Source organism: Heptranchias perlo, chromosome 29, assembly GCF_035084215.1.
Source record: "Heptranchias perlo isolate sHepPer1 chromosome 29, sHepPer1.hap1, whole genome shotgun sequence".
NCBI classification, from domain to species: Eukaryota; Metazoa; Chordata; class Chondrichthyes; order Hexanchiformes; family Hexanchidae; genus Heptranchias; species Heptranchias perlo.
Window position 1 is genome coordinate 6,631,298 of NC_090353.1, and position 12,486 is coordinate 6,643,783.

The 12,486-nt window shown below is 44.7% G+C and overlaps 1 protein-coding gene across 10 annotated transcripts in view; it reads left to right on the plus strand.

Annotated features, from left to right (window-relative positions):
• Positions 1 to 2,852, plus strand: part of eps15l1a (epidermal growth factor receptor pathway substrate 15-like 1a) — a 332,219-nt gene extending 329,367 nt beyond the window's left edge. For 6 of the 10 annotated variants that reach the window (XM_067968026.1, XM_067968036.1, XM_067968028.1 and 3 more), the window contains one exon: positions 564 to 2,852. In XM_067968026.1, the coding sequence (XP_067824127.1) occupies positions 564 to 710 (147 nt within the window). In that variant the 3' untranslated portion in view covers positions 711 to 2,852. The remainder of the gene's footprint in view (positions 1 to 563) is intronic. The other 4 variants (XM_067968034.1, XM_067968035.1, XR_010957886.1 and 1 more) reach the window with 3 other exon arrangements.
• Positions 2,853 to 12,486: the final 9,634 nt, after the last annotated feature.

A 12,486-nucleotide genomic window follows, 5' to 3' on the forward strand; every position in this document is an offset into this window, starting at 1 on the left:
GGATATGTGGCAACCAAATTGCGCACAGCAAGGTCCCACAAAGTTGGAATAAGGTTGGAATATCCTGGAGTTTTATTAACTTGAGGATCAGAGAAAATGTTTACAGACCTTAATCGTCTGGGGGTTGAGTTGTGGTTGGCTGCCTTAGTAAAGTGGGCTGGGTAGAGCCAGTTTAAGAGCAAATTGTACAGTCTGTGGCAGAAGGTGCTTCATAGGATGAGTGCTGTTTTCTCATTCTGTACTTTAACTGCTAAATGCTAGAAACATGCCACAGGATTTTTTTTCCAAAGTCTGTTTATTTACTTTGTAGTCAGATTCCAAGTTTCCAAACAGGCCCAAAAGAACTAATGTTAGATGAGGCTGGGGAAGCTCTGGTGATCGAGCCGTGAACTCTCGAGCTGCTGTTTCACTTTGAATCTCTGCCTCAACTAGTGGTGTTGTTTTTCACACAGGTGGTTGCCAATTGCTCCATCTCAGGGGTGGGGTTGGGGGCATGTTAAATCACAAGGGAAACCTCTTAAATGTGCATTAATGTTTTCCTCCCGTTTCGTTTTTCTTTCCAGTTTGGTAATGAAGAGCAGCAGCTGGAATGGGCGAAAAGGGAGAGTGAAAGAGCAGAACGTGAGAGGTTAGAGCGGTTACGAAGGCAAGAGCAAGAGGACCTAGCACTTGCCATAGCACTCAGCAAAGCAGAAATGTCAAATGTGTAAATAGTGCCCTGGTCCACTCAATCGTGCGAGCTGTCAAAACAAAGGGCAGAAGAAATGGGAAGGAAAGAGAAAATGGTTATCCTGAATGTACTGGACAGTAACTGGCTCAAACCCCTTTCCTCTCCAGATGGCATCTAAACAATCACTTTATGGGCCAGTGGAATAAATCGCATGGACTCCGTTGGGGATGCAGAAGGTGATGATGCTCTAAGAATGCACTGTGTAATTAAAAAGGAGGGAAACCTGTACCATTCTCAGTGAATCGGCGATTCCAGCTCTTATATTCGTGCACATGAAAGACTTGAAAGCTTTGATACTGATGCTAACTAACTTTAACTGCGGTATTGGAGAGAAGCAAAGCCAAACCCCTCCCACCCTCTCTCCCAAAGGAAAAAAAATATATAATATATATAAACTGCCCGGTTTATTATTCTTTGTGTTGCAAAATGCCTAGTGGTGTTTTCGCAGACTCTAAATGTACAGTGTCCCGTGTCATGTTTTATAACAACCCACCCATACCTCCCATCAAACATGCCTTAGTGTTACTGCAAGACTGCAGTAAACTAAAACCCTGGACAGGAACCACCCTGTTCCAGTACAGCTTATTAACCTGTAAGGACTTGTACATTATGTCAGTTATATTTGTCCGATAGAATGTTGTGTAACTTAAAAATCTATCAGATTTTAACTCATTGCACATTGCTTTTCTTTAATATAATAAATGTGAGGAGACATTCCTGTACAACTGGACAATGCAGCCCGCTCCCTGATGTTTTAGTATTTTTCGATTATAGTATAATGAAAATATGTGCAGAGTATCGAAGCTCTCTCATTGTCCTGTGTGTTCTTGTAGCCTGTGATAAGAGTGTGCAGATTCTTTTCCCGCAATACTGCACCTACTGATGTCACATGCCCAGAATTTTGAGCCCTTTGCAAGGAGAGAAAAGGAACTTGAATGTGCATTGTACAGAAGGTGGAACAGTCAGGAATGAACCGCAGGTAGTTATGGGGAGAAGGTGCTGCATTGCTTTTAAACTACGTGCACGAGTGGAACAAAACCAATTTGGGACCATGTGCTACCTGTGTCGTTCAACCTGTTTAATGATTGTTCTGAATAGAATGCATCCAATGCAGAATTGCCCTTTGTTGTGCATAATGTAACCTTATGCTAATATTTTTCTTCCAACCTAATGTTTGATAGATTGCACTTGCCATCATAAAGTGATAATATGCACTTCCCTGGCACAGTGTGCACCTCATCACACTGCCAAAACTGTTCCTTTCACATTTTTGGTAAAGACATTTTTCTTTGTGTTGTATGAAGTAAATAGTGATGAATAAGTTTTAAAAGCAGCTACAAATATTGCCAATTCCAGTCCACCTGATCCCTACTGTGATGTAAATATTTTCTGACCTGTCACTGAATTGCCTGTGTTGTTGTTGATTAGTCCTTGTGTGACCATTTTTTAATAGATTGCTGCAGTTGAGCAGCTGGGCTGTAAATGTGCCTGTTAACCCTGCACAGTACCGAGTGGCGATGTTGACCGGTGTATGACTGTGCCAGTTGCTTGATTGCTACTCGGTCTCGGCACATGTACTGCAACTTGGTAACTTTGGGAATGCTTCGGGAGTCAAGTCTGTACAGTGGGACAGACGAGCACTGCAAATGTTTTTAAAGCTTGCCTGTGATTTGCTGCATATCTACCTGGGGGAAGGTAACAACTGGTTCACGAGTGGTCAGTGTTGCCTCTTGGTTTAAGTGTTTCCTCTGAGAAATGTTGCAGTTTATACATACACTTTTATATTGACCGATAAGCTTCTTGTGTGATGCCTTTAATACATCATCTGAGAACTTCTCCTACCAGAACTAGTACTTCACATTGTTACATACATCTCCAAGTGTTCTCACCAGACACAGCCAGAGTTTAGAAGGATTAGGATTTCACTAGTTTGAGTCTTTCATAGTTCAAGTGGATACCGTACAGAGATTTCCCCCATCCACTATTACATGTTGGTGAAATCCTAGTGACAACCATGTACCTCAAATCCTGTGCACGTTGGGTAAATGGTAATGACCTACATCTTCGCTTATGTACGTCTTACAGTCCCTTTCAGATTAAAAGGTAATTCACTTCCACTTGATACTGTATGGTTTGTGTGCGTCCGTGTCCTGTGTAATGTGGGTAATGAGTCTGCGTTGCCTTATAACATTTCTGCAGAAATAATTTGATCATAAGAACAGGTGGTGCTGGCAGCAGGATATGTAGAGGCCTGTCCAGGCGGACACTCTTTGTGAACTCTGTATGATGGTCAACATGTGCCCATCTCTATGAGTTCTCTCTGACTCATGCATAATATTGGGAACAGGCTGGACTGGAACCATTCCACACCAACACCCATTTCTGTGGGCTCATCAACACATGCTTGGCTGGTTTTGATTTCTTTCGTATCTTGATTTCAACTCTTAAAAATTGCTGGAAAGCTCCATTTTACTTTGCTTAACTTATGCAGAGTAGGTTTTAAAATTAATTATTTCTCTTTTTTTTTTCCCCCCCACTTCAATATTTTTTTTCCTCCCTTTTTGGTACCTGTCACCACATTCCTTGTCCTGGCCTATAGGGCACGCACTGACTCTCAGGCCTGTGCTAATAACTGCTAGCAGGTATGAGAGAATGACTTGAACTTTCAACCAGGAATAAGATATATACTTGAAAAGGAAAAAAATTACAAGGTGATGGGGAAGGAGCGGGGGAATGGGACTAACTGGATAGCTCCTTCAAAGAACCAGTATAGGCAAGATGGGCCGAATGGCCACCTCCTGTGCTTTATGATTCTATGACTTTGCCATGCCTGTGGGGAAGTGTCGGGTACACGTGACTACTTTCATGATGGCACTGCCAGAATCATAGAAATTTATGGCACAGAAGGAGGCCATTCAGCCCATCATATCTGTGCTGGCCAAAAAAGAGCTATCCAGCCTAATCCCACTTTCCAACTCTTGGTCAGTAGCCCTGTAGGTTACGGCACTTCAAGTGCATATCCAAGTACTTTTTAAATGCGATAGGGTTTCTGCCTCTACCACCCTTTCAGGCAGTTAGTTCCAGACCCTCACCACCCTCTGGGTGAAAGAATTTCTCTTCAGCTCCCCTCTAATCCTTCTACCAATTACTTTAAATCTGTGCCCCCTGGTTATTGACCTCTCCACTAAGGGAAAAAGGTCCTTCCTATCCACTCTATCTAGGCCCCTCATAATTTTATACACCTCAATTAAATCTCCCCTCAGCCTCCTCTGTTCCAAAGAAAACAACCCCATCCTATCCAATCTTTCCTCATAGCTAAAATTCTCCAGTCCTTGCAACATCCTCGTAAATCTCCTCTGTACCCTCTCTAGTGCAATCACGTCTTTCCTGTAATGTGGTGATCAAAACTGTACGCAGTACTCAAGCTGTGGCCTAACTAGTGTTTTATACAGTTCCAGCATAACCTCCCTGCTCTTATATTCTATGATGTGGAGATGCCGGTGATGGACTGGGGTTGACAATTGTAAACAATTTTACAACACCAAGTTATAGTCCAGCAATTTTATTTTAAATTCACAAGCTTTCGGAGGCTTCCTCCTTCGTCATTTTCACATCGTTCACCTGACGAAGGAGGAAGCCTCCGAAAGCTTGTGAATTTAAAATAAAATTGCTGGACTATAACTTGGTGTTGTAAAATTGTTTACACTTATATTCTATGCCTCGGCTAATAAAGGAAAGTATCCCGTATGCTGCCTTAACCACCTTCTCTACCTGTCCTACCTTCAGGGATCTATGGACATGCATTCCAAGGTCCCTCTCTTCCTTTACACCTCTCATTTATTGTGTATTCCCTTGCCTTGTTTGCCCTCCCCAAATGCATTACCTCACACTTCTCCGGATTGAATTCCATTTACCACTTGACCAGTCCATTGATATCTTCCTGCAGGCTACAGCTTTCCTCCTCTCTATCAACCACACTGCCAATTTTTGTATCATCTGCAAACTTCTTAATCATGCCCCCTACACTTAAGGCTAAATCATTGTTATATACCACGAAAAGCAAGGGACCTAGTACTGAGCCCTGCCGAACCCCACTGCAAACAGCCTTCCAGTCACAAAAACATCTGTCGACCATTACCCTTTGCTTCCTGGCACTGAGCCAATTTTGGATCCAACTTGCCACTTTCCCTTGGATCCCATGGGCTTTTACTTTCCTGACCAGTCTGCCATGTAGCAAAGCCTTGCTAAATCCATGTAGACTACATCAAATGCACTATCCTCGTCGACCCTTCTTGTTACCTCCTCAAAAAATTTAATCAAGTTAGTCAGACACGACCTTCCCTAAACAAACCCGTGCTGACTGTCCTTGATTAATCCATGCCTTTCTAAATGATTTATCCTGTCCCTCAGAATTTTTTCCAATAATTTGCCCACCACCGAGGTTAGGCTGACTGGCCTGTAATTACTCAGTCTATCCCTTTCTCCCTTTTTAAACAACAGTACAATGTTACCAGTCCTCCAGCACCACACCAGTAGCCAGAGACGATTGGAAAATGATGGTCAGAGCCTCCGCTATTTCCTCCCTTGCTTCTCTGAACAGCCTGAGGTACATTTCATTTGGGCTGATTTATCTACTTTCAAAGATGCTAATCCCCTTAATACTTCCGCACTTATCCCATCCAATATTTCACACTCCTCCTCCTTAACTACATGGGGTCACTGTGCGGGGAATTGCAATGGCAAGCCTACAGCTGGCCTTTGCGGTGCTGGCACAGTCTGTCTATAATGGGTAAGATATTTGAAGGAATTATAGACGTGGTGACACATGGACCCGATCAAACTTGCGGTAATTTATTCTGGAGTCTCTGCTTTTGAGAGATGTATGCTTCCTGCCTTTTACTGTTAATGAACAGAGGTAGAATGCATGTATTTTTAAAAAATCTATCTCATTCACCAGAGCCCACTCCCTGAGTTTGGTATTGAAGGATTAATCAGTCCAAGTATGCAGCAGCATTTCAAAGCAAAGCATCTTCTGAATGGTAAAACGCAAAAGTATGGTTGCTGCAGAGATGCAAATTATTTGATTTTAAATCAAAGCACCGTGGAAGTGCTCAATGGCATGCGAAGCTCATCTATATGTTGTGGAGTCTGGCTTTTGTACAGAGGGCTCCTGGTGGACTGCAGGGCTCCCACAGTGTCTGTGCTTCCACACCGGTACAGGTAGAATTCAGCTATTAAAGTGAAACACTAGCTGGAGTACTAGTACTGGACTAGAACCATTGGAAATGCCATCTAAATAATGCACCCAGTTAGGTTTGTTTCAAGTCCATTGTAATATCGTGTCAATGGTGTAGAGTTTTGCTCAGTAACCTTCAGGAGCTGGGAGAGATTTCACACTTAGTTCCATGTGAAAGTTATCTTCTCCCTTAAGAGATTAAAGAGTTGGGGATGGGGGGGGGGTCCACGATGGCACTGATTGTACATCGTCTGTTGGAAGCCATGACACGCGGACAACACCTTCGGCTCAACATCAGTAAGACTACAGCCATCCTGTTTGGCTCTGGTCAGAAACATACCTCGGATCCTGATTACTACAAGTCTGAATGCCTACCTGGACCTCTCCCTCTATAAAACTCTTCCACCTCTATTTGTGGTCACCCCTTGACCTCACCATATATTGTGGCCTTTCTATTCTAGTGGTCTTGATCAGGTCATCTCCAAATACATCTATATCCTCCCAACATCCTCCCCCCACTTCTTTCAGCATAGAAAAAAAACTCTACCCAGGTTATACTGCCAATCTCCCATCTGGCTAACCTTAGGCCCTGCATTCACCAGGGTACTTCTGTTGATTTCCTCAACCACCCCTCTGCTTTCAATGTCATTTCCAGCAAAACCTTCACGTCTCACATCCCAGCCGGTCCCCCATCTTCACCCATTCAAGTCCAAGAGGCACAAACCTGAGTATGCCTGGTGCACAACTGACTCAGCCATCCATCACCAGATGTGGCTTGATAAATTCAAGCTCTGCTGGGCCTCGTTCTCCTCTGCTAAAAACGCCCACTATTCTAAGATCATCCTGGAAGGCAAAAATAAGCCCAAACTCCTTTTCTCTACCACACACCATCTCCTTAAATCCCTCTACGCTGCCCCTCCACACTCACCTGTAACAAATTACAAGTGCGAAGAGCTCATGGATTTCTTCTTCATCAAGCTGGAGACCAGACCATCTGTTCAGCTGCCTCTGTCCTCCATCCACTACAGTCCTGATTTCCAATGTCTCTCTAGTTTCTCTCCCATTAACCCGTTCCCACCTTCTCCAAGCTGATCTCATCCATGAGACTTACCTACTGCTCCCTCACCCCCATTCCTACAGAACCAACTTCTCTTACTGCATTCATACAAACTGATGTGAATGGTTTCCTCTCCTCATCCTTTGGCTACAACCACAAACTCCGTACCCTTCCGTTACCCGCATCCCCCTCCCGGCCACAGTCTCAGGTTGAACCAGACTGCTTGTAACTTCAGCGTCCTGGTTGACCCCGAATTGAGCTTCCAATCCCAAATCCTCTTTATCAAAGTCTGCCTTACTTCCACCTCCTTAAGCTCGCCGGACCCTTAAAACCTATGTCTTTGACCAAGCTTTTGGTCAGCCCTCCAAATCTCCTTCTTTGGCTCAGCACCTGTTTTTTCCTTGTGTCTCTGTGAAGCACCTGGGGGCGTGTGTCTGCTTAACGCAGTGCAAGTTGTTGAGTAGAATTTGAATTTTATTTGCACAGCTTATAATTGTTGCCAGATAATTGAATGAAATGATGGTGATTGAGTTGATTTTCATTTATTATTGTGTTGAAACCTTTGGATGGACAGTGCAAAAGGCTTGACTTAACTAAAATTGGTTCATAGAATCATAGAAGTTACAACATGGAAACAGGCCCTTCGGCCCAACATGTCCATGTCGCCCAGTTTATACCACTAAGCTAGTCCCAATTGCCTGCACTTGGCCCATATCCCTCGATACCCATCTTCCCCATGTAACTGTCCAAATGCTTTTTAAAAGACAAAATTGTACCCGCCTCTACTACTGCCTCTGGCAGCTCGTTCCAGACACTCACCACCCTTTGAGTGAAAAAATTGCCCCTCTGGATCCTTTTGTATCTCTCCCCTCTCACCTTAAATCTGTGCCCCCTCGTTATAGACTCCCCTACCTTTGGGAAAAGATTTTGACTATCGACCTTATCTATGCCCCTCATTATTTTATAGACTTCTATAAGATCACCCCTGAACCTCCTACTCTCCAGGGAATAAAGTTCCAGTCTGTCTAACCTCTCCCTGTAAGTCAAACCATCAAGTCCCGGTAGCATCCTAGTAAATCTTTTCTGCACTCTTTCTAGTTTAATAATATCCTTTCTATAATAGGGTGACCAGAACTGTACACAGTACTCCAAGTGTGGCCTCACCAATGCCCTGTACAACTTCAACAAGACATCCCAACTCCTGCATTCAATGTTCTGACCAATGAAACCAAGCATGCTGAATGCCTTCTTCACCACCCTATCCACCTGTGACTCCACTTTCAAGGAGCTATGAATCTGTACTCCTAGATCTCTTTGTTCTATAACTCTCCCCAACGCCCTACCATTAACGGAGTAGGTCCTGGCCCGATTCGATCTACCAAAATGCATCACCTCACATTTATCTAAATTAAACTCCATCTGCCATTCATCGGCCCACTGGCCCAATTTATCAAGATCCCGTTGCAATCCTAGATAACCTTCTTCACTGTCCACAATGCCACCAATCTTGGTGTCATCTGCAAACTTACTAACCATGCCTCCTAAATTCTCATCCAAATCATTAATATAAATAACAAATAACAGCGGACCCAGCACCGATCCCTGAGGCACACCGCTGGACACAGGCATCCAGTTTGAAAAACAACCCTCGACAACCACCCTCTGTCTTCTGTCGTCAAGCCAATTTTGTATCCAATTGGCTACCTCACCTTGGATCCCATGAGATTTAACCTTATGTAACAACCTACCATGCGGTACCTTGTCAAATGCTTTGCTGAAGTCCATGTAGACCACGTCTACTGCACAGCCCTCATCTATCTTCTTGGTTACCCCTTCAAAAAACTCAATCAAATTCGTGAGACATGATTTTCCTCTCACAAAACTATGCTGACTGTTCCTAATTAGTCCCTGCCTCTCCAAATGCCTGTAGATTCTGTCCCTCAGAATACCCTCTAACAACTTACCCACTACAGATGTCAGGCTCACTGGTCTGTAGTTCCCAGGCTTTTCCCTGCCGCCCTTCTTAAACAAAGGCACAACATTTGCTACCCTCCAATCTTCAGGCACCTCACCTGTAGCGGTGGATGATTCAAATATCTCTGCTAGGGGACCCGCAATTTCCTCCCTAACCTCCCATAACGTCCTGGGATACATTTCATCAGGTCCCGGAGATTTATCTACCTTGATGCGCGTTAAGACTTCCAGCACCTCCCTCTCTGTAATATGTACACTCCTCAAGACATCACTATTTATTTCCCCAAGTTCCCTAACATCCATGCCTTTCTCAACCGTAAATACCGATGTGAAATATTCATTCAGGATCTCACCCATCTCTTGTGGTTCCGCACATAGATGACCTTGTTGATCCTTAAGAGGCCCTACTCTCTCCCTAGTTACCCTTTTGCCCTTTATGTATTTGTAGAAGCTCTTTGGATTCACCTTTGCCTGATCTGCCAAAGCAATCTCATATCCCCTTTTTGCCCTCCTGATTTCTCTCTTAACTCTACTCCGGCAATCTCTATACTCTTCAAGGGATCCACTTGATCCCAGCTGCCTATGCATGTCATATGCCTCCTTCTTATTTTTGACTAGTGCCTCAATCTCCCGAGTCATCCAAGGTTCCCTACTTCTACCAGCCTTGCCCTTCACTTTATAAGGAATGTGCTTACCCTGAACCCTGGTTAACACACTTTTGAAAGCCTCCCACTTACCAGACGTCCCTTTGCCTGCCAACAGACTCTCCCAATCAACTTCTGAAAGTTCCTGTCTAATACCATCAAAATTGGCCTTTCCCCAATTTAGAATTTTAACTTTTGGGCCAGACCTATCCTTCTCCATAGCTATCTTAAAACTAATGGAATTATGATCACTGGTCCCAAAGTGATCCCTCACTAACACTTCTGTCACCTGCCCTTCCTTATTTCCCAAGAGGAGGTCAAGTTTTGCCCCCTCTCTAGTCGGGCCATCCACATACTGAATGTGTGGGATTGCACACATTTCATCGATAAGCATTGCTGTATATCATTCTCAGGATTTTGACTGTTTTTCCTTGGGGATTGAGGAGAAGCGATGCCCTCAGGGAGCATGGTTTGAAGGATAATGGACAGAATCTGTGTTTGGGGGTGGTGGGCGGGGGCGGTGAGCAGATTGGGCTTGGGGGTCTTTGGTAGATGTCAACAGTCAATAGTGTCAGTGATAGGGTTGGATATAAAGGGGAGGATCTGGTCAGGTCAGGCCCATTGAGAAATAAGTGAAAGTGGAGAGTTCCTGCAATCACTGAAGAGTGTGTTTATAGGCCCTGGTTATATGTGATACAATAATCTAATTTAAAAACCTGTTTATATAGGGCAGTGAGGATTTTGTTACTCTTGTGCTGATGCTTTCACTCAATATTCTCAATCCCGTTGCTATCTCTTGAGTTTTTTGCTGTACCTTTTTGTTTTTTCTTATCCAATGCCAGCGGGGAGTGGAAGTGGTGGGATGATTGTTCTGTGATGATTGTTCTGTGATGATCTGGCTTTTCAAAGTATGGAATTGAGGCCACGCACTCTGATATCCCGTCTAATCTTGGGAACAACCTACAGGAGGAGAAAAGGAAGAGATTTAAAAATTGGTTCAGGGTGGAATGGCAGATAATGGGAAAGAAGCCAGTCCACTGTGTCCCATTCTTGCTGTTGGCAAAGTAATAACTCTCTTACTGAGTGAAGGGAACAATGAGAGTCCTAAAAGGAGGATACACACTGGGAGGAGGAGGGTAGCAGTGCACCTAACTCTTTCAACAGGCTCGGGGGCAGAAAGGGTGAGAGCCATCCCTTCAGATCTGGACTGCTCCGTCCGATGAGGCCCGCCTGGCACGTGTGTGTGTGCGCGCACTGTGGGGGTGAGCTGCCTTCTCCGGGAAAGGCTCACACGATGTCCAAATATTAGCAATTGGCAGAGCTCGAAGCTACCTCGGTGGCTAGTCCCTCCTTGTGTGAGAGCAGCCTGCGTGTGCCCTGTTCTCGCTGACCAACATTGGCTCCCAGTCTGGCAATACCTCGAATTTAGAATTCTCATCCTTGTGTTCAAATCCCTCCATGACCTCGCCTCCTCCCTATCTCTGTAACCTCCTCCAGCCCTACAACCCTCCGAGATCTCTGCACTCCTCCAATTCTGGCCTCTTGCGCATCCGCGGTTTTAATCGCTCCACTATTGGCGGCTGTGCCTTCAACTGCCTCGGCCCTAAGCTCTGGAATTGCCTCCCTAAATCTTTCCGCCTCTCTATCTCTCCTCCTTTAAGATGCTCCTTAAAATCTCTTTGACCAAGCTTTTGGTCACCTGGCCTAATATCTCCTTATGTGGCTCGGTGCCAAATTTTGTTTGCTGACAGTCCTGTGAAGCGCCTTGGGACGTTTTACTACGTTAAAGGTGCTTTATAAATGCAAGTTATGTAGGTTCTGCCGGCAATGCTGGTTCAGGGCACACCTTTCAACAGTTACATCACAACGCAAGCTCTTTGTGACCCCTTCAGCTTTTCTGTATTAGTGTGTAGAAAAGGGCAGAGGGTGCCTCCATTTTGGTGGGGTGCTGCTACGCACACTTTCTGTTGGCACCGTGTGTATCCTAATATCAGTGATGTGTGCAAGGTTGAGTACACTTATTTTGGCACCCTTCCTGATCTCAGTATACACCTTTCTCATTGACTTTGAATGCTTAGACTGAATTCTCTCTCTGGCGCACCTCTGTCCAAACAGCTTGGACCTTAGCTTTGACAGCAGGGTGGCCTTCTGGTCCTGAGAGGGCCCCCGTCCTATTGCAGTTAAGGGGGCAGCTTACCCCGACATTTCTCCTTGCCAACGTTTTGGGCTCGACACAGCGCTGGTAATTTCTTCTTAAACTCTTCTGTGTTCTTCCGCTGAAAGCATAACTTTCCACATCGCCAAAAATAACCCGCCCCCTTGAAGGTAAGCAGCAGCACTTTAAGAGCCACTGTCTTGCCAGATTTTCTGACCCCCACCCCCAGCCAGTTGTGCTGCCGACTAGGCTCCCTCTCCATGTTTTTCATGTGCTGGATTTATTAAAATCGGGAGGAGGGGCTAGCCCTGCAAATTTTGCCCTCTCTGCTGCTGACACAATCCCGGCCTTGCTTGCATCATAATTTGGAGGCTCTTGAATCTCTTTTGCACTCAGTGGGGCTTCCTCCTGCACTGCTCAACCCTCCTCTTCGCTCAACACTCACTCACATGAAGAATGACCACTGGTGTGATGTCTGACCTGTGAGGTCGGACTTATTCATAACATTCACTAATTTTGGAGGAAAAAAAAGACTTGCATTTATATAGCACCTTGCACGACCATAGGTCCTCCCAAAACATTTTACAGCCATTGAAGTACTTTTGAAATATACAACAAACTTGGTGAACTATCTGTTTTGGGTTAAGAAGTTCTTGGGTTATAAATAGAATCATAGAAAGGTTACAGCAC